This window comes from Anolis sagrei, chromosome 1 (assembly GCF_037176765.1).
Source record: "Anolis sagrei isolate rAnoSag1 chromosome 1, rAnoSag1.mat, whole genome shotgun sequence".
Lineage (NCBI taxonomy): Eukaryota > Metazoa > Chordata > Lepidosauria > Squamata > Dactyloidae > Anolis > Anolis sagrei.
This window is the reverse complement of record NC_090021.1, coordinates 83,970,064-83,989,480: the sequence shown is the minus strand read 5'-3', so window position 1 is coordinate 83,989,480 and position 19,417 is coordinate 83,970,064. Positions and strand designations below refer to the sequence as shown.

At 39.7% G+C, this 19,417-nt stretch overlaps 1 protein-coding gene across 1 annotated transcript in view; it reads right to left on the bottom strand.

Moving 5' to 3' along the window:
* Positions 1–3,016: 3,016 nt before the first annotated feature.
* LOC132760960 (vesicular inhibitory amino acid transporter-like) overlaps positions 3,017–19,417 on the bottom strand; it is a 31,073-nt gene continuing 14,672 nt past the window's right edge. The window contains exon 2 of the mRNA XM_060753333.2: positions 3,017–6,266. Coding sequence (XP_060609316.2) covers positions 5,133–6,266 — 1,134 coding nt within the window. The 3' untranslated portion in view covers positions 3,017–5,132. The remainder of the gene's footprint in view (positions 6,267–19,417) is intronic.

The window sequence follows — 19,417 nt, the reverse complement described above, 5'->3', positions numbered from 1 at the left end:
TTTCTCTTTCAAATAATTATTCCAATTACCTAACCTAAGATAGAATTGGCATAATAAGATGCTAAGTATTCATTAAAGTACTTTATCTTGAATGTTTCCTATAATAACGGATTATCACTAATGTGAAATATATTGTGATGCCTATTCTTTTAATAAGCTAATATCGTCTTAAAAATAAAGTCTATTGTGCAGGATGTTAATTATGTGTCTGCTGATTGAAGATGATTTACTTTATTTCAGCTTCCAATTTGTTCAGATAAAATAAAAAAGAAAGTCAAGAAATGTTGTGCATATACAAAAAAGATGGAAACTGATTAGCATATTAACTACTTCTTGGTGATGTTAGTGAGACATTTTACCAAACCACAAGAGACCTGCATTCCTGAAACAACAGCAAATACAGTATAGGCAGTAAGGGAAATAATTTGTTGTTGCTATGTGTCTTCAAGTTGTTTCCAGCTTACAGTGATCCTCGGGCAAAATTATCAAGGGGCTTTCTTGGTGAGATTACTGTTAACTTGGTCAGAGGCTGAAAGTGAGGATCTGAACCCTGGTCTCCAGAGTTGTGTTCCAGTGCTCAAACCACTGTACCATGTGAGAAACAATATCAAGTAATTATTAGCTAAGATTTTACATTGAGTTTATGCAGTGTGAATCTGTGCTCTCATAGGTAAATTGTGGTTTTACTATACATTTTCTGTTGAATACCAACATTGGACTTTGCAAATATTGGTACTTCTGTAATCCCAGTGACTTGGGTAATACCTGGAGAAGACACTAATGAGTAGTAGTCACACCATCCAAGAATGCACAATTTCATGCAAAAATGTTAATTTATATGGAACTCCGGTTATGAACTGGAGACATACATGGCTGAAAAAGACCTACATATATGAAGAAACTTATATATACCCATGTATAAGTCTACCTTAGACTAGAGGAGGTTTTAAGGTTTTAGCACATTTGGTTAATCACTAGCAGCAATATATCTTACCAATTGAAAGGTTGGCAGTTCAAAGCACAGGTTGAAGTGAGAACCCAAACTTCAGCCCAGTCTACTGTCCACCTAAGCAGTTTGAAAGCAGTGGTGTGTTGTGAGCAGAGAAAGTAGGCACCACTTAAGTGGGGAGGTATTTTATAGCACTATAAAAAGTAATATCAGAAAATGCCGGCAATCAAAGGAAGGAGGAAGTCTGTGATCAAGGCTCTTTGTCATAGAGGATGGAATGACATCACCCTCCTGTGGCCAGAATCAAGTACAACCTCCAGGATTCTGAAGCTGACGTAATACCTCTATCTGCTGTCTGTCCTGCCTGTTTAATGTCACTGAATGTTTGCCGCACATGTGTTCTGTGATCCACCCTGAATTCCCTGCAGTGTGAGAAGGGCAGAATATAAATGCTGCAAATAAATAAAAAATATGGATTTTAATGAATTTTAATATGACTCTTGGATAAGTTAGGGACATGTAACAAAGAATGTAAAGGAAAAGAAAACAGTACCAAAGAACACATAAAATTCTGGAGGTCATAATTGTTTGTGCTCAACTTAAAGGATGGATGAATGAGGAGGGAACCATGGTAAATGATGGGTGGGAAAGGCAAAGAGTTGCAGGCAGGACTAAGAAAATTCAGATCTTTTCCATGGAGAGGAAAGTGCAGCAGCAGCATCTCATATGACTTGGCTTAGTAGCATAAAGCAGCTAGAACCAGCCATTAGTATGATACATTTCTATCATTCACGACATGGAATGAGCAAGAGCAAGAAAAAGTTTTGAAAGGTTTTTTTGTTTTTTGTTTTTTTTTAAAAAAAAAGCAAAACCAAAAAACAAAACTATAGCTGTATGAATCCCCAGGTAGCTTTCGTGCTCTCTGCAGGATTCTGGAAATTACTGTACAAAAATGTAACTTTTTCAAGCAGTGGATCAGAAATAGGAATGTCAACTGCCATTATCCCACATCACATTAGCAGCACTTGGAGCCCATGGGCAAAGAAGGAGAAGGGAGGAGACAGAAGGAGAGGGAAAAGGAGAGAAGAAAGCAAAACAAAATGGAAAGTAATCAGTTTGCCACTTTTGGTTTTAATCTTGTAGTTCTGAGGGGCTTTTTCAGCCTTCAACCTTTGCCACCATAGAGAACTCTAATAATGTTTGAAAAAAATAATATTTTGTGCATTGGTAGGGTTTTGTGTGTGTGTGTGTGGAGGGAAGCTGTAGGCTGCAAAACGTCCTGGCAGGCCACTAGCCACCCACTTCTGTTCTAAAGGGTCGCTCTTTAACCATTCATCAGTCAGATTACATAGTTATGGACTTGCACTCATGTGTTCCATAACATATTTTCAGAACTGTGCTTGAATGAGAAAATGCTCAAGCAACTTTCAGACCTCAAACTATTCAGCTGCTATTTCTAATTCTATGCATGTTTTACCGTTGTAGCTTGTGGGTAACATGTGAAAGTAATGAGCAGAAATAGTTCACTCATGCATTCTTCATTTAATGTCATTAAAAAAAATCATATATTCGGTTTGTTGATGAATTTCAGAGGACATCAATAGTTTCAAAACAATTTGCAGAAGTATCTGTTCATGATGTTTCTGTTGAGGTAAGCAAACCCCATATTTTGGGTCTGGAGGTAAATAATCATATCAAAACAAACAGTAAAGAAGCTACTTTACTAAACAATCAAACATTTAAAACAAACAATAATGAAATTATTTTACTTAACAAATATTTTAAATGAAATATTTTCTCTGAATCATCTGATAATTCCGTATCATCTAATGGGTGCAATAGTAACCTTTCATTTGGTCTGCAGAAATATGGCATAAGACTTACATGTTTTTGCTTTCAGTCTTCCAACTGTTGTGTTGAACAGAATGATTCCACTAAAAAGTGAGATATATTTCAAAGCAAAATGTAAGGGCAGAAAAGGTGGGAAAAGAATGAAACCAAAATATGTGATCTCCACACCATGTTATATGTACAAATGCAAGTATTCACAAGTTTTTTTTCTTTTAAAAAAATCCTTTAAGGGGAAGCAATTAAGAATGGAGATGCAGCATGTTTATTTTTAACTCTTTCTAACTGTCTGCTTTTCTGCCCCAAACCAGCTCCTCCCAGCTATTTTTCCCATATGGGCTTTCAAGTATAAGACTAATACTGATTCAGTCTGGAGTGCTGAACTGGCTGATGAAGTAAGTCTTAATTAACACTCCCCATTTGCTTCTTCAGTCCAGATAATTCAACTCCGGCAACCAAAGGCAGGTTTTCCAGGGAAAAATTGTTTGTGTGATTCAGATATAGACATTTATGTTTTACAAAATAGATATGGTAAATCCATCTCACAGCTGGGGATATTCATACACTTTTATGCTCTCCATTTCACTGTCACAGTAGAAATGACAATTGACATTTTTGGTATTTTAGACACTAGGAACACAGTGACTCCCAAATTACAGTTCTCTGGGTGTTTTTGCATTTCACTTCCCAGAAGCCTCAGCTTCATTGGCCAATGATCAGGGCTTCTGAGAGCTCAAGACCAAAATACCTGGGAGATCAGAGTTTTAGAAACACTGTTGTAACATGACATCCTGCAGACCTGGCTAAGGCACAGAGACAGGTCTTATTTGCTGCTTCCCTACCCTGGGTTACAGTATCTCTATCTCAGTTTCCAACCAGATAGACCAAATGTGTCATTCCAATAATGGGCTGTTGTGCTGTACTTACTGTTGTCCGCCTACCCAGTATCCAAATGACGTTTAAATAACTGTAGGCTATTTCACTTCATTTCAGGATTTTTCTCCTTTTTTATTTTGTGTTCCTATTGAACTCTAGGCTTAAAAATTCTTTGGAGTGCAGTTCAATTAGTATGGTTAATGAAGACCATTCATTTCAATTCATTTGGGGCAACTGATGATATCATGTACTGGGGTATTATCTGTGGTTCCTTCCACCTCCAGTTGTACTTATAGTTTGGAATTGTCACCTTCTCCTCCTTCTCCTAAGGTTCCTGTGCTTATTGTTGTTGCTGTGGTTGTTATTTAAACTCACTGTAGTGTTAGTATAAAGGTGGCAAGGTAAAATTCCCTTCTAGTCAGAGCGATAATTATTTGTCTTGTAATACTATTCCAGTTTTTCCCTACACCACCCCCATTCATACACTTTCTATGGAGTTCCTCCCCCGATGCCTTTTCTTAAAACAAGAAACTCTTTATATATTAATACTAGATAACCAGACAAAAATGTGAAAGGGTGAAACTGGAATGGTTAAATGGTGAAACGGAGATAAGAGGGGTGGTGAGATTATCTATTTTTGTAATCTCACACTAATGTGAGGATTTTTTTAAAAAAGCCATGGTTAAGTCATTCTATGGTAACAGCATAAGTACAAAAGGTGGCAGGCTGGAGCAGTGGTTTCCCACCCCTGATTTTAGCTTGCTGATCTAGCACTAACGTGGGAAGGATTTTTAAAAGGCAGAACAACAGGCATGGGGTGTAACTCCATGACATCTGAAGATTTTTTTTAAAGTCAAGAAATATAGTATTTGGAAGAGGAAATAACAAGAAGCAACATTAAGTAACAGAGAAGGAATAGTACATATTTGAATAGTATGAATTGCTCAAAATAGCCTCATCTGGATGAGTCCACAGTTCAGCAGATGACAGGCATGTCCATGTCAGGACGTGAAAGGGATGATACTGTGCTGTTAGATACCAGTATCATTTTTGGATCTTTTTTTTTTTTTGGTCTATGATTCTGAATTTGTGAAATTGACAATTAAGACATCTTCATGCATATATGGATAACTCGGATTGAATTTAGTGAATGTTAGTCATATTTTAGTCCCACTGAAATTAACCTGATTCATTTGCTATTACAACCTTGCTCTGTTGTTTTCAGTGGGACCAAACCTTGACTGAAATCCTCTGTTCAAGAAGCTGCTGTTTAGTCCCAATTAAAGAGACCCGTTGAATCAGTTGTTGAATCATGCATCGATACACAGGTAAATCCCAGTGATTCAGTGGTTCTGCTTTAGTCAGGAGTAACATTTAATTCTCTAAGTCCAGTTTTCTGTTGTGCTTTTCAGTTTTACTGAGCCAAATGTTGAGGGGCTTCAGTGTAGTCTTGTGACTTTTATTCAAGTGCTTTTAACACACCTTTTACTGAACAAACAAGACCAGCTACACAACAAAGGATGCCCAGGATAAACATAGAAATATCTGCACATTTCTCCAGGAACATTAACTTTTCCCATTTAAGCTTTAAATGGAAAAGAGAAGGAAGGAGGAAGGATACTACAGCACCCGTTATACTGCCAGTTAAACCCATCAGAAGGGCAAAATGTGGCACAAACAAAGCCATCAACAGAGTTAACAGGAGGAGGGAACTTTTTAAAATGACAGCAAGCCAATGAGATTTATGGCTTGGCCATATGTAAGCATGCAAGAGCTCTATGACAGCAAAGAAGGGCAAAGGATAAGACAGGAGGGCCTTGAATAAGAGACACAAATTCACTAGGGTCTGTAGTGATGATGGAAGGTTGTCAGTAATAACTTCCTTTGTATCTTCACCCCATGTCAGAAATGCCGCGAGTGCAAAGGCTGTCTTGAAGACACAAGCTAAGAAGTGAGTCCAGTTCAACATAGATCTGCATTCTCCAGGGTTTTTCATATTCCCTTCAAGGGTGGGAAGAAAAATTTGTGATGTGTAGCTAAAAATGATGACTCCTACTGCAACCAGAAAACTCTCAAATTGCACAGAGAGGCTCAATCTTGACCAGGACCAACGGTGTATTTGGGTCAGACAATAAGTTATTACTACAAAGATAATAACAAAATGGACCAAAGAGCAGAGCAAGCTAAGCTTGGATACAATTTTGAGGGTTTTGATAAATACACAAGGCAGCAGGCCTACGAATGCAATTACCGACCAGGTTTTCTCCGTCAGGGGTAGAGCTGGAAAGCTATGTGACAGCAAGTTCCCACTAACAACCAAATACAAAATGCATGTCATGATCAGTTCCGTCACCTGGGTCACATTGACAACTCTGCCACCAAGTTTCGGAAATAGCTTTCTGCAGCAGGCGTTGGCGATGTCTTCATATGTGCCTCTCACTCTCACAAGCTGCCCGTCTTCATTTTCTTCATACAGGCAAGCGATTAGAATTTTGCCAGTGTAGCAACAGCAAACTGCAGCCAGGATAATAAGAAGCAGCCCACTGTATCCACTGTGGAGTATAGCATATGGCAAACCTAGAACAAAAATCCCCTAGGGACAAAAATAGAGAGGACAAAAACCCCAATGAAAAATGTTTACTAGAAACAAACCCGTTCAAACCTGCAGCTGTCAACGGCTACCTTTTGCTAATTGCACAGAAGGATCTCTGTTACATCAACCTGTCTCAGTAAATAAGAGTTGCCAAAAATGTGTATATTCATGATGAATGAAGTTAGCAGGAAAAATAACTGCTGGCAGGAACACAGACACCCAGACAAGACAGGAAATAGAAGACAAGCAAATGGTAAAGACAAGCGCTTATTAAATACTAAGTGTCGATGTGATTGCAGGCATACTTTTGAAAGGCTCTGGGGCAGTTATTTAATCAATGTGTCTACTAATGTTCAATAGTAGGTCAATAACGATAAAATCAAAGAGCTCGAGCTGCCCCAACACATTTCATGCTAATAGGGAGATGGCATTTTTAGTAGCAATGCTGGTTAAATAAACAAACACGCATGAGTCCTCTCATATGTCTAACCTGGCAATACTTTTGCTTTCTATATTTGCATGGGTAACACTGCCCAACACACAAAGAAATGTGTCTTAGATTTTAGGCCTGTTCATGGGGTTATTTGGGGTGCTGGTTTAGAAAATAGCATTGGTTAGACTGCATCAGCCCTAGCTTCTTAGATATAATTATTAGGCTTGGTTGATCAAGAAAAAAATTGGTTCTAAACTCGCTTCGTTTCTAGGGGGCACCAGCGTTTCGAATTTCAGAGGCCTTCTGAAATTTATGATTTTAAAATTTTGAAATTTCTGAAATTTCGTTAATTACGAATCATTTCATTTGTTTCGTTAATGGAAGGTGCCCTTCCCTCCCTCCAGAACCATTAAAATCTCACAGTTTCCCTTCCATCCCTTGCGGCAGAAGGGAGAGGTGGGCGTGGCCAAGCACAGAGCTTCTCGAAGGCCTCGCCCCCAGCCACCTCCAAGCAAGGAGCCCTGTGCTTGGCCACTCCCAGCTCTCCCTTGGACAGCTGGCCAGGGAGGAGAAGAAAGGCGATGGATTTTAAAAGTGTTGGTTTTTAAATCCGTCATCTTTCTTCTCCTCCCTGGCCAGCTGTCCAAGTGACAGCTGGGCGTGGCCAAGCACAAGGCTCCTCGGAGGCCTTGCCCCCAGCCTCCTCCAAGCAAGGAGCCCTGTGCTTGGCCACGCCCAGCTCTCCCTTGGACAGCTGGCCAGGGAGGAGAAGAAAGGTGATGGATTTTAAAAGTGTTGGTTTTTAAATCCGTCATCTTTCTTCTCCTCCCTGGCCAGCTGTCCAAGGGAGAGCTGGGAGTGGCCAAGCACAGGGCTCCTCAGAGGCCTGTTCCTAAAGGCCACGCCCCCAGCATTTATGATTCACTGGTGGACGTTGTAAGGAAGATGAGGGCATGGCTTTGTTATTGCAAAAACACTTCCGGGTTCCCAGAAAGCCTCAAAATCGCTTCTAATTATAAAAAAATAACGAACAAAAAACGAATAATGAAAATAACAATCTGGATCAACCAAGTCTAATAATTATAATGGTTTTCTATGGGCCTGCAGATGGTGACTGGTAGAAGCCATACTAGAGCTGATAGGGGAAAATTGGTGCCATTTTTGGAATCAGTAGGCCAAATATCCACAGAAACAGAGCTAATATTTGAGGCACCAACATTTGTATTGGCCAGTGATAACTGAAAGGAGAAATTGCTCTTTTGGCATACTCCAGACCACAATAGACATAGCCTATTTTTTTCTCCCTCATTGGGAAAGCAGCCACTCCTTTAAATACAATTGGAGCAACAATATTATTCCACTGCTTTTTGTTAATTCCCATACTCTAACTTTCCAAAGCTTACATAGCCCTGCTCAGCAGAATAAATATAATGGAAAACATAGCCAGCTACACAGGTCTCACTATCTCAGACTGGGGGAGCTTTCTAGGGTTCCTAGGGTCTCAGCTCTTGTAGTCTCATCCAAGACTCAGGCACCATGAGTCTCCACAGGGAGAAAGGTGAGTTATTAATAAAGTTAATAATAATAATAATCCATGGGACCATATGAATGAAAATGAGATACTTACCACTCCATTCTACTTCTGCATGTAATTCAGGGGTGGATAAAAAAAGTCTCTGAGACTGTTTTGTGGCCCTCATTCTTTCTACGTGCTCTGTATTACCCCTTTCTTGGCCAATATGCAGACAGATGAATTCCCTCTCCAGAAAATCTCCAGTAGTGACATTTTTAAAAAAGGTGCAATAAACTTTTTGCAATGTTTAACAATAAAAAAACCCAACAACAATAATACTCTCTAGCTGTCCCCATGTGACTGGAACATTCTCAATAAATCCTTTGCATCTACTTTTTGAGCTGCCTCCAAAATCTCCCAGTTTCTCTTGCCTCCTTTCACTGTCCCCCTTTGACCTCAACTAACTTCAATTCCTGCAAACTGAGTTCAAAATGAAAAAGTGGTTTGAGATGGGAGGAGGTCACAGAATCTTTGCTCTTCCCAATAGGCTCTGTCAAAAGCAAACTGCTATTCTCTCCTATCTTGTGTTTTCTTCCTCATTAAAAATGTTGTCTTCTTGATCATATTGTGATGTCATTTGCATATATGTGTCTTGGTTTTTATTTGTGAAATGTTGGAGGAAATGCTTATTCAAAATTGGATTTTCAGCCACTTCTGTGCTTGTGTATGTGTGTCTCTTATGACATTTTTGGCAGTTGGTACAGCCAAAGCAGAAAATCGGGCACTGCACTTTCTGCAATGTCCTGTACAAAAAAGGAAAACACTATCAGATGTGACAGAGATCATTTGTGCTGGAATGCATTACTAAAAAATATTGATTTTTTAAAGAACAACTTTAAACCATCTCTATCTATCTCTCTGTCTAATCAACAGTGTTACATACCTTTAAGAAGCTGGGTGGAGCAAGCAGTGTCATGCACAATGTCTTATTCCCATTGCCATTGAATTCACAATAATACAAACATTGCAAAACAATAGCCATACAGTTTTTTTAAATTCCATTTTAGATAAACAGTTTTATCAGCATTTCCCATTTGTATATAACCAAGTTTAGAAATAAGTCATTGGAAATAAGGAAATAAGTCACATTCAGACTCTTGCCAGTGTTTCTAATGTCATGAAAGATAACTGAAAGAAAGAAAAAGAGCATGAGATCATTAGGTTAGTATACTTTGCTGTAACAGTAGACTTGCAAAGGAATGAGTTGTGATCCACTAGACCTCAGCCCACACATTTTCCAGATATTTCTGCCTCTGAGTTGAAAGAGGCCCACTGGTCTGAATATGATTACCTGACATGGCTGTTTCTGCCAGTAGGATCCACTCTCCCTTTAATTCCTTTTTCATTATAAGACTGCCACTTTGTCCCCTTTTCACCCCAGTACTGCTGCTGCTCTTCCTTCTCTTTCCTAAACAGCTTGCTAGCTATATCAGATCCTTTTTTCCATGGAGGGGAAGAAACACTTCTATTTCTTTCTGAGCCCCCTTTTTTCATTGCCGGTTGACCACATGCTACTGTCTTGTGCTGAGATGGAGAACAGGTCTCTTGTCTTATCTAAAATCCTTCAAAGTGGGAGTCAAAGAAATTTACAGAAATTTATTAGATACAAGTGAAAAGAGACATCGGTAAACAAATACCAAATATTATTGTCAACAGATAACCTAATTATCTGTATAATGAAAAAAACATTTTAAACAAATCTATGAGAAATGCACATAATTACCAATGACAAACTGAAAACTGGAAAGGGCTCCTTTCATGGATGTATAGAAAAAGAAATTTAAGCAAGTACTGATTGTTAGCTGATTGTATGACAATCAACACCTGCTGAAATTTCTTCTTCTACCTAATTATTAAAGGTAAAGAGATCTTTGCTTGTTTTCAGTCTTCCAACTCTACATCAGAAATACTATAGGGCATTATTATAAAAAGTTCTCTCCTTATAAAGAATTTTCAGCGCCTGAAGCAACCACCTAGAAGGTCCTCTCCTGTGTTTTTAGATGTGCCCATGAAGTTAGTAGCATGGAGCAAAGGGGGGTCTCAAAGGATAGGCAGTCTCAACTGAGATCCCCCTTGATAAATTGTCTCCCTGTCATGGCGAGGGGGTTTGTGTGTTCCAGCAAACACGTGGGTGTAACCACCAGAGTCATGCACTCCCAGGGAGGCTGCAGAAGAGGTTCCAGACTGAGCACAATCCAAAGACCTCAATGGCAGAAGATAACATAGTACATGTTACAATGGTTGTGAAGGCAAAAGAAGGCTGCAAGAGACTGAGAAGCTACAGTCTTTGTGTTAACCACACCACTGGTTGGGACCCTCACTCTGTGAAGACTGTGTGTTGATCGGCTGTGCACTGATCTCCACACATTTTTTAAAAAAACTCATGCACAGGCATCATCCAAGAACTTGGAAGGCCATCATACTTAGACAACAAGAGATCACCTGAGGAAAGAATACAGCCCTTCATATAATGCAGTTACCTGGTCCGTATAGAGTCATAACCAGAACTTTGAACTGTGCCCAACAACAGTAAATGGAATTGAATCCAACCCTGATGGGCTGCAGTTCTTTGGACCAGCAAAATGTCAGAGTGCTTTTTTGATAACAGCCTCACTTAGAGCGCATTACAATAATTCAAACAGGTACATGCTTCATTTTAGTCAGATTAAATATCTCAATGGCAGGCCAGGCATTTGTTTCTGCACCTAGACTAGGAAAATGGTTCCAAATCTGATAGTGTACAGCCTCCGTGAAATAAAAGACTGAACACACAATGAAACTAATGGGAACAAAAATTCAGTGAGTTAAAAACAATGTATTTACCAAACACAATGATGTAAGGTTGACCCCATTAACCTCCCAGTGTTCTTCAGCTGTTACATCAAAACAATGTATTTTGGTAATCCTAAATGTGTCACTGCAGCTACATGTTAGAGCACCTCTGTGGACCAGCATGAGATGAAAAGAAAAAAGAATAAAAACTCCCAGGAGCCACTACAGAAGGTCATTCAATGCGGGAAATATGCTATCACAAAACATAAAATTGATCACATGTGTCCCATCACATACATTAATGTCATGCATTTATAGGAAATGTATTCTCTCAGTGCTTGCAGGAACACATACGCCTGAAATTAATTTTAAATACCTTGGGCATCACATTTTTACTTCCATGTCAAATACAAACAAAAGTTGGTGTTATCTTGGGTACAAATTGAACATGCCAGCCATTACAAAATACTATTAGCTTTTACAAAACATAACACTACTTCACTTTTCTCTTTGTATAGGTTTTCTTTCGATAGCAAGCAAAGTGGTTCTTGAAATCAACAACCCTGTTCCCTTCTTTATTTTAATATAGAGAGAAGCTGTCTGATCATCATGGATCTTGAAATAGAGACTTTGAAGATCAGTTCAGCATTGTGATAATTCTAAAGTTGTTTCCCTTTCTATGCTAATAATTGCACTTAAATTGTGCAATTCTGGGACTTGTTTTGCCAAAACTTGTTTTGGGACTTGTTTATTCAGTGTTCTTTTCTTTGTTTAAGGGGTTGGTTGTGGGGCATGACTGCAAAAATATTTTTTCAAATTCAGGGACCTCTGGCAAGAATCCTATATGAGCTACTTACCAATTAAGGATATTTAATTTAATAATCTGTCACAGCCCACAAAATCTGATGGAAACATTATTCCTTCACACATTGCTGGTAGAAGAGGTCTCATACATCTGATGCCTAATAAGTAGGTTGGAAGTAAAATTATGACTAAATAATGGCCAAGGATACAAAACAGATATCTAGAGTTATTCATCTGTAACTGTTTCATATTTACAATCATTACATAGTCACAATTTTGACACTATTGCCAAAGTCATAACTCCTCTCCCAAACTCTTTTACCAAGCACCAACTGCATGGGGAGAAGGATGTGTCCATTCTGCTAGTGACTGCAGCGTGTGTGAATGTTATTTATATGAGGTTTAGGGGACTCAGGTTAGGCGGGGCTACTAATATGTTTATCATAAAATGTAGATAAATCGCAATTGGAGCTGTGAGGTTTTTTGAAAGCTATTCTTTTTACTAACACAAAAAATCTTTATTGATCTTTCTTGACTTCTGTCATGCTGTGTTTTTCAGTGCAAAAGTTCAATTGCACAGATATGCCAATTTTGGGTAGTCAATGGATGTATACTTTGCATGAAAGATCCAGAACTTTCTGGAGTCTCTGGGCCCTTCCACACACCCCTATATTCCAGAATATCAAGGTAGAAAATCCCACAATATCTGGGTTATCTGAGTCCACACTCAGATAATGTGGGATTTTCTGCCTTGATATTCTGGGATATAGGGCTGTATGGCAGAGTCCTTTGTTGCTACAGCAATATAATGCTAAATCTTAAGGCAAACCTATCACATGGTTTTCTTTGTTCAGAGGTTATTGACATTGCCTTCTTGGAGACTGAGAGGTTGTGATCCAGTGAGTTTCCATAGTTGAACAGGAAGTCAGATTCTAGTTTGGTGAGTCATAGACAAAGACTCAAACCACCACATCTCACTGATTTCAGTGATTTTTTTTTTATCATGTCAGAAGTGACTTGAGAAACTGCAAGTCACTCCTGGTGTGAGAGAATTGGCTGTCTGCAAAGACACTGCCCAGGGGACGCTCAGATGTGTTACCATACTGTGGGAGGCTTCTCTCATGTCCCTGCATGGGAAGCTGGAGCTGACATCTCACCTTGCAGATTCGAACTGCCAACCTTCAGGTCAGCAGTTCAGCCAGCACAAGGGTTTCACCCATTGTGCCACCGTGGAGCCATACTGACACTGAACAATCTTCTTGTAAGTACCATTAGGATGCCAACTCCTCCCCCCCCCCCAGGAAAAAAGGAAGGAAAGTACCATTATATTATATAAATATTGTATAATACCAATATTATGAATGATGTATTAGTACTATGCTAATAATGTAATATGTTGTATGTACATATGACTTGACTTGTAAGCTGCTCTGAGTCCCCTTCAGGGTGAGAAGGGTGGCATATAAATGTCGTAAATAAATAATAAATAAATAAATACCATTCTCCTTTCATATAAAAACATCAGAATTATATAGTGGGCCAATGTGGCACCACAATAGTTAATAGTTATTGAGATTATGAAGTTTCTGTTCCCCTGGTGATATATTATCCCTCTTCCCTGATTTATTTACACATATGTATTTATTACAAGCCACTTCATATGTCTGATAAAGTGGCTTTAATAAACAAAAGCTTGTGCCATAATTCCAAAACTTTGTATTTCCTTGTTTCAATAGTGGCAGCTTATAAAATTACATTTCATCTGCTTCCTGTTTAGGCAGAAAGTTGCCTCTTGAATCACAGGGTCATAAAATCATAGAGTTGGGTCATCAAGTCCAATTCCCTGATCAATGCAGTATCTCCAGGAAGTAGCTGTTCAACTTTTTTGCAAAGATGTGCTCTGAGAGAGACCCCACCACCTTTCTGTGTAATTGGTCCCATTATCTAACATCTCTTACTTCTATGATTTTATGTATTTATATCTTAATTTTAAGCATTATTGGTTTTAATTGCTGTTAACAGCTCTGAGTCATGTGCAAACCTAAGGGATTTGCAAAAACAAATGAAATAGAAAATAGATATCTGTCCTTAAGGTACCACAGATTATGCTTGTATTTATTCATAAAGAAGTTGTGCTAAATGGTCCTCTCGAATTCCTGCCATGATGCTGGATCATTATGCCTTCACATAACTCATACATATGATAATTGTGGCACTGGCATATGACAATTAAGTCCCTAAGAGCTTTCTAAAACAGAGAGCAGAATATGCATTTAGTACTAGTAATCTAGTATTTAGTGCCTGCCATAATTCTCGTGCAAACACGAGAAAATACTACATTGGTGGCAAATTAATATTTCGGTTTGTCACTAATATTTAGAGGAGGGTTTAGGGATTATTTAGACATTTCACTGAGAAAATGTAGAGGAGGGAGTGATATTATGTCTGTTGTTCCATTATAATCCAATTTATGCACATTCCACACAATTTCTGAAAGAGCCTACACACATATGCAACTATGCAACTTTAATATGCATAGGCTCTGCCTACAGGCCTTTTCACAGTATTCATCCATAGTACTAGGATTTCAGTTTGACTGCATTTTTCATATCCAAGACACGTTTCAAATAAGGGATGCTCAACCTGTATTCATTTTTTAAGAAGGAAAGCAACTTTGCCATGCAGCTCTGCTGACCACTATAGTTTAACATTTGGCAGAATTAAAATGGCTCACTGGTCATAAATGTGTGGTGGGCACAGCATATTTTCAGCCTCCAGTGAATTAAACAAGGACAATGCTTGCTTAATTTTCATGTGCTAAAATTAATGAAACCTAAACATTTGTCTCATATGTACCTCTGAATAAAAATGATGTCTTTTAAGACAGTGAGATTATCCTCTCCCTTCTTCATTTGTTCTCATAGTGAGAAAATGTGGTAGAAAAACAAGGTTTATTCTTCATATAGCTCCAGGGGCGAGCATTTTATCCAGCTCACTACCTCTGAGATTTAGGGTGCGATTTGTCATCTTGTGTTATAAGTGTTTAGGGCATTGGAGTTTCTGGAATAGGTCTATTTGCCCATTCAAGCAAAACACTGATTTTTTCCAAGAGAGAATCTTTGGCATTGTTGGATTTATTCACCTAGTGACGCATGATAGATTAGCCATGGATGTATGGCAAGCAAGAGCATAGCCTTTTGAATATCCATGTGCTGTAAAGACCAATCATGTGCAATTGTGTTAACTAAAGTAAGTGGTTTTCTGTTTTGAAAACATTAGATTATTGCGAAAATGTAGGGTTGTGGATTTCCAGATCTATATTTCTAAACACTAGGGGTCACTCTTTGGTTTAATGTTTTGGTCAGTGCCCAGTACCCACTGACATCTTAAGCAAAAAGTTTTCTTCCTAAAGAAAAAAAAGTCTTGGGTATACAAAGTTTTAGCCTTTGGCTAACAAGCATAGTGGACAACAACTACTTTCTTTCTGCACTTTCTCCCCAAAAGATTTCAAAAAGCTAATTGTTAAAAGAAACAATTTGTACAAAAAGAAAAAAAAGGTAAAAGGAACATTTAATTGTTACAATATCAATCTCTGACAATTGGATACAAAGGTCTGAGGTTCGAATCTCGGGAGAGCACGGATGAGCTCCCTCTGTCAGCTCTAGCTCCCCATGCAGGGACATGAGAGAAGCCTCCTACAGGATGGTAAAACATTAAAACATTTGGGCGTCCCCTGGGTGATGTCCTTGCAGATGGCCAATTCTCTCACACCAGACGTGATTTGCAGTTTCTCAAGTCGCTCTTGACACACAAAAAACCTATATACTTATGTATACGTCAACCTCAAGTATAAGTTGAGGGTAGGTTTGGCTACCAAAATTATGGATTTTGATATGACCTGTGCATAAGGCAAAGATTCTTCCACAGACAGGGGAAAGTACCAATGCTGACTGATGGGGCCACTCTACCATCATTTCTTTACCAAGGCATTAAAAAGGAAAAGAAGTGAAACCACAACAGAGAGAGTAGAGGCAGTAGGTGCTTCTTTTATGTTCTCCCAGGATGGACTAAGCTCTTGCCTTTTGCCACTCTACTCAAAGAAGGCAGTGGTTCCTTTTAAAATAAGACTTAAGGTATAGTACACTATGTCCCCTCTTATGGCATGGAGCCAAACCAGCCTCCTGGTTTTCCAAAGTAGTAGGTGGCAATGAAGTGAGAGAGACGGAGACTAGAGTGATGTTGGCAGAAGATTCAAAGTGAACCTGACTGAGCATGGGCTAGAGCAGTGGTTCTCAACCTGGGGTCCCCAGATGTTTTTGGTCTACAACTCCTAGAAATCCCAGTCAGTTTACCAGCTGTTAGGATTTTTGGGAGTCGAAGGCCAAAAACATCTGGGGACCCCAGGTTGAGAACCACTGGACTACAGCATATTTAGAAGCCTACTCCACAGCAATACAGACAGCAAAGAAATAACTTTTGCTGTCAGCATTGTATCTGCAAGGATGGCCCAGCAGAGCTGATTCAAATGGTCAAGGCACTATTGCATACTGGTCCTCAAGGGAAAAATGCTAACCACTCAACAGCCCCCTGTGACAAATTTGCATGGCATTTTGAAAAATTGCTCAGACCTGCTCTGACTTGGATCCGCCTCTTGCTTGTCCATGTTGGTGCTTTTCAATTTGTGCAGGATGTGGACAGAATCCTTGGAGAGGTTAGAGTTACCACATGTGTTCTAAATCCTTGCCCTTCCTGGCTAAGAAAAAAGACCAGAAGGGAACTGGCAGATTGGGTGAAGGTGGTGGTGGTCAATGCCTTCTCAGAAGAAGGCTAAATTCCAGCTTGCCTAATGGATGCAGTTGTGAGGTCCATATTTTGAAAAGCCACCTTGAAACCCTCTATAATGGACAGTTATTAGCCAGTGTCCAACCTTCTGTTTTTGAACAAGGTATTGGAGCATGTGGTAGTCTTCGAACTCCAGGGGTTTCTGGATGAAATGAATCCTCTAAATCTATCACAGTTTGGTTTCAGTCCTAGTTAAGGAACAAAGTCAGCTTTGGATGCCTTTGGGGATGACTTATCTGGATAGCGGGAATGTGTTCTTGTTGGTTCTCCTGTTCTTTTGATAGCACTGACTGTGGCATCCTTCTGGGCTGCCCCACTGATATGATATTTGGAGGTGCTATTTTACAATGGCTCCATTCATTCCTGGAGGGGTGTATCCAGAATATGGTGCTGGGGGACTCTTGTTCAAACTGCTGGTTGTTGACCTATGGGGTTCCTCAGGATTCCATTTTGTTCAGTATGCTGTTTATCATCTACCTGCAACCACTGGTAGAGATCAAATGAAGATTTGGGGTGCAATGCTATCTATATGTAGATGAAACCCAGCTCTATTACTCTTTTCCACCCAAAGCCAAGGAAGCTGTCCTGATCCCAAACCAGTGTCTGTCATCAGTAATTGACTGGATGAGGGCAAACAAATTGAAGACAAATACAGAAGTGCTTCTGGTCTGTCTGAGAGAATATTAGGAAATAGATATCCAGCCAGACCTGAAGAATCAGGTCCACAGTTTGGGGTACTCCTGGACTTGACATTGAACTTTAAGGCCCAGTTTTTGGTGGTGGCTTTTGCAAATTTAAAACTGGTGTGCCAGCTGTGTCCATTCCTTGAGATACCCGATCAGACAATGGTGGTACATGCCTTAGTTAGACACCATACAGTTTACTGTAATGGGCTACTATTCAAGAGTGTTTGGAAATGTCTGCTGGTCCAAAGAGCTACGGCCAGATTGTTAACCAGGGCTGACTAAAGAAAACTCACAACCCCCCTGCTGCAACAGTTCCACTGGTTCCCAGTATATTTCCTGGCATATTTCAAAGTGCTGGCCATGACCTTTAAAGTCTTATATGGCTCAGGTTCAGGCTATTTGGTAGACCACATTTCCCAGTACAAACCTATATGGGCCCTGAGATCCTCGGGAGAGGCCCTTCTCTCAGTCCGCCATTGCAAGCTCAGGCAGACTTTTAAAGAAGAGTACATTTTGAAGACTGAAACACAGGGTGCTGATAGATGTTTATGTATTTGATATATATTCCCCTATCTTTAACAGCCTTTAAATTGGGCTGGGGACTTTACAGAGACTAGAAGACTATTGTTCAGTTTTTGGGGCTTCTTCAAAGCTTAGCAAAACTACAAGAACCCATTGTGACCACCTTCAGGAATCATTAGACATTGTATCACCCTGGTCAGAGTGGGGTGCATTTTGAGTTTTTCCGTTCCATGGTGCAACAGCTGTGGTTCTTGCTGATGAATGTAGGAAGCTATATCTGCAAGCAGTGCAAATTGGTGGCTCTTTTGGAAGTGAAGGTCCCACAACTTAAGGACGCTGTGTCTTCTCTCCAGCCTATTAGGGTTTTCTTGGTCAGAGTCTAACAAACCATCCTGGATGAAGAACACGTAGAAGATGTTTGCGAAGAGGAGGTAACCTCCTAAACACAGAAAGCAGACATTTGGAGGAATGTGGCACAAGGAACCAAGAAATCATTCTGGATATGGAATAGAAGAGATTGTTTTCAAATTTGCAGATGAGGGCAGAAAATGAGCTCAGACTTGCCAGAAAGATTAAAATGAATAAAAAAGGGGTTATTTGGATATGTCAGTAGAAAAAGGAAGTGGGGGCAGGGGAGGATGGCTGGCCTGGTGGAGGAAGGAAGGGGGCCACTGGCTTCATCTCCTGGAGAGAGAAATCTTCACATTTCTTTCCCCTTTCTTTTCTTTCCCCTTTCCTCCCCCTTTCCCCTTTCTTCTCTCCTTTTCCCCTCCACTATTTTCTTTCTCTTTCCCTTCTCTTCTTTTCCCCTGTCATCTCTTCTTTCTAGTTTCCTTTCTTTCTATCTTCTCTCCCCTCATTCTTCTTTCCTTGCCATCTTTCCCCTTTCCTTTCCTTCTTCCCCCTTCCTTTCTCATTACAAACCCTTTCATCCTTTCCCCCTTCCCTCTCTTCTTTCATCTTTCTTTTCTTTTTCCCCTTCCCTTCTTTCTTCCTACTTCTTCCTCCTTTTCTTCCCCTTCTTTTTCATTTTCCTCCTTTCTTTCCACCCTTCTTCCCTTCTTTCTCCTTCCCTTCCCTTCCCTTCTTCTTTTTACATTTCTTGTTTCTCCTTTTCTTCCGTCCATCTCCCCTTTAATCTCATACTTCCTACCTTATTTCCCCTTTCACTCCTTTCTTTTCTCCCTTTCTTTCCCTTTTCACTTCCATTCTTTTACCTTCTTTCTCCCTTCCCTTCTTTTTCTCTTTCCCTCTTCTTTCCACTTTATGTCCCTTATTTCCCCCTTCCATACCATTCTTTTGCCCTTCCATCATTTCTTCCCCTCTCGCTCCCATCTTTCTCATTTTTTTCTTTTCTATTTCTTCTTTCTTTTTTCCAACCCTTCTGTCATCCTTGTCTCTCTTCTTTCATCCCCCCTTCCCTTCCTTCTTTCTTTGATATCTTCCCTTCTTCTACCCCCTTTTCCCTCCTCCATCCCTTCTTTCATCTCTTCTCACATCCTTCTACCTCGCTGGATCT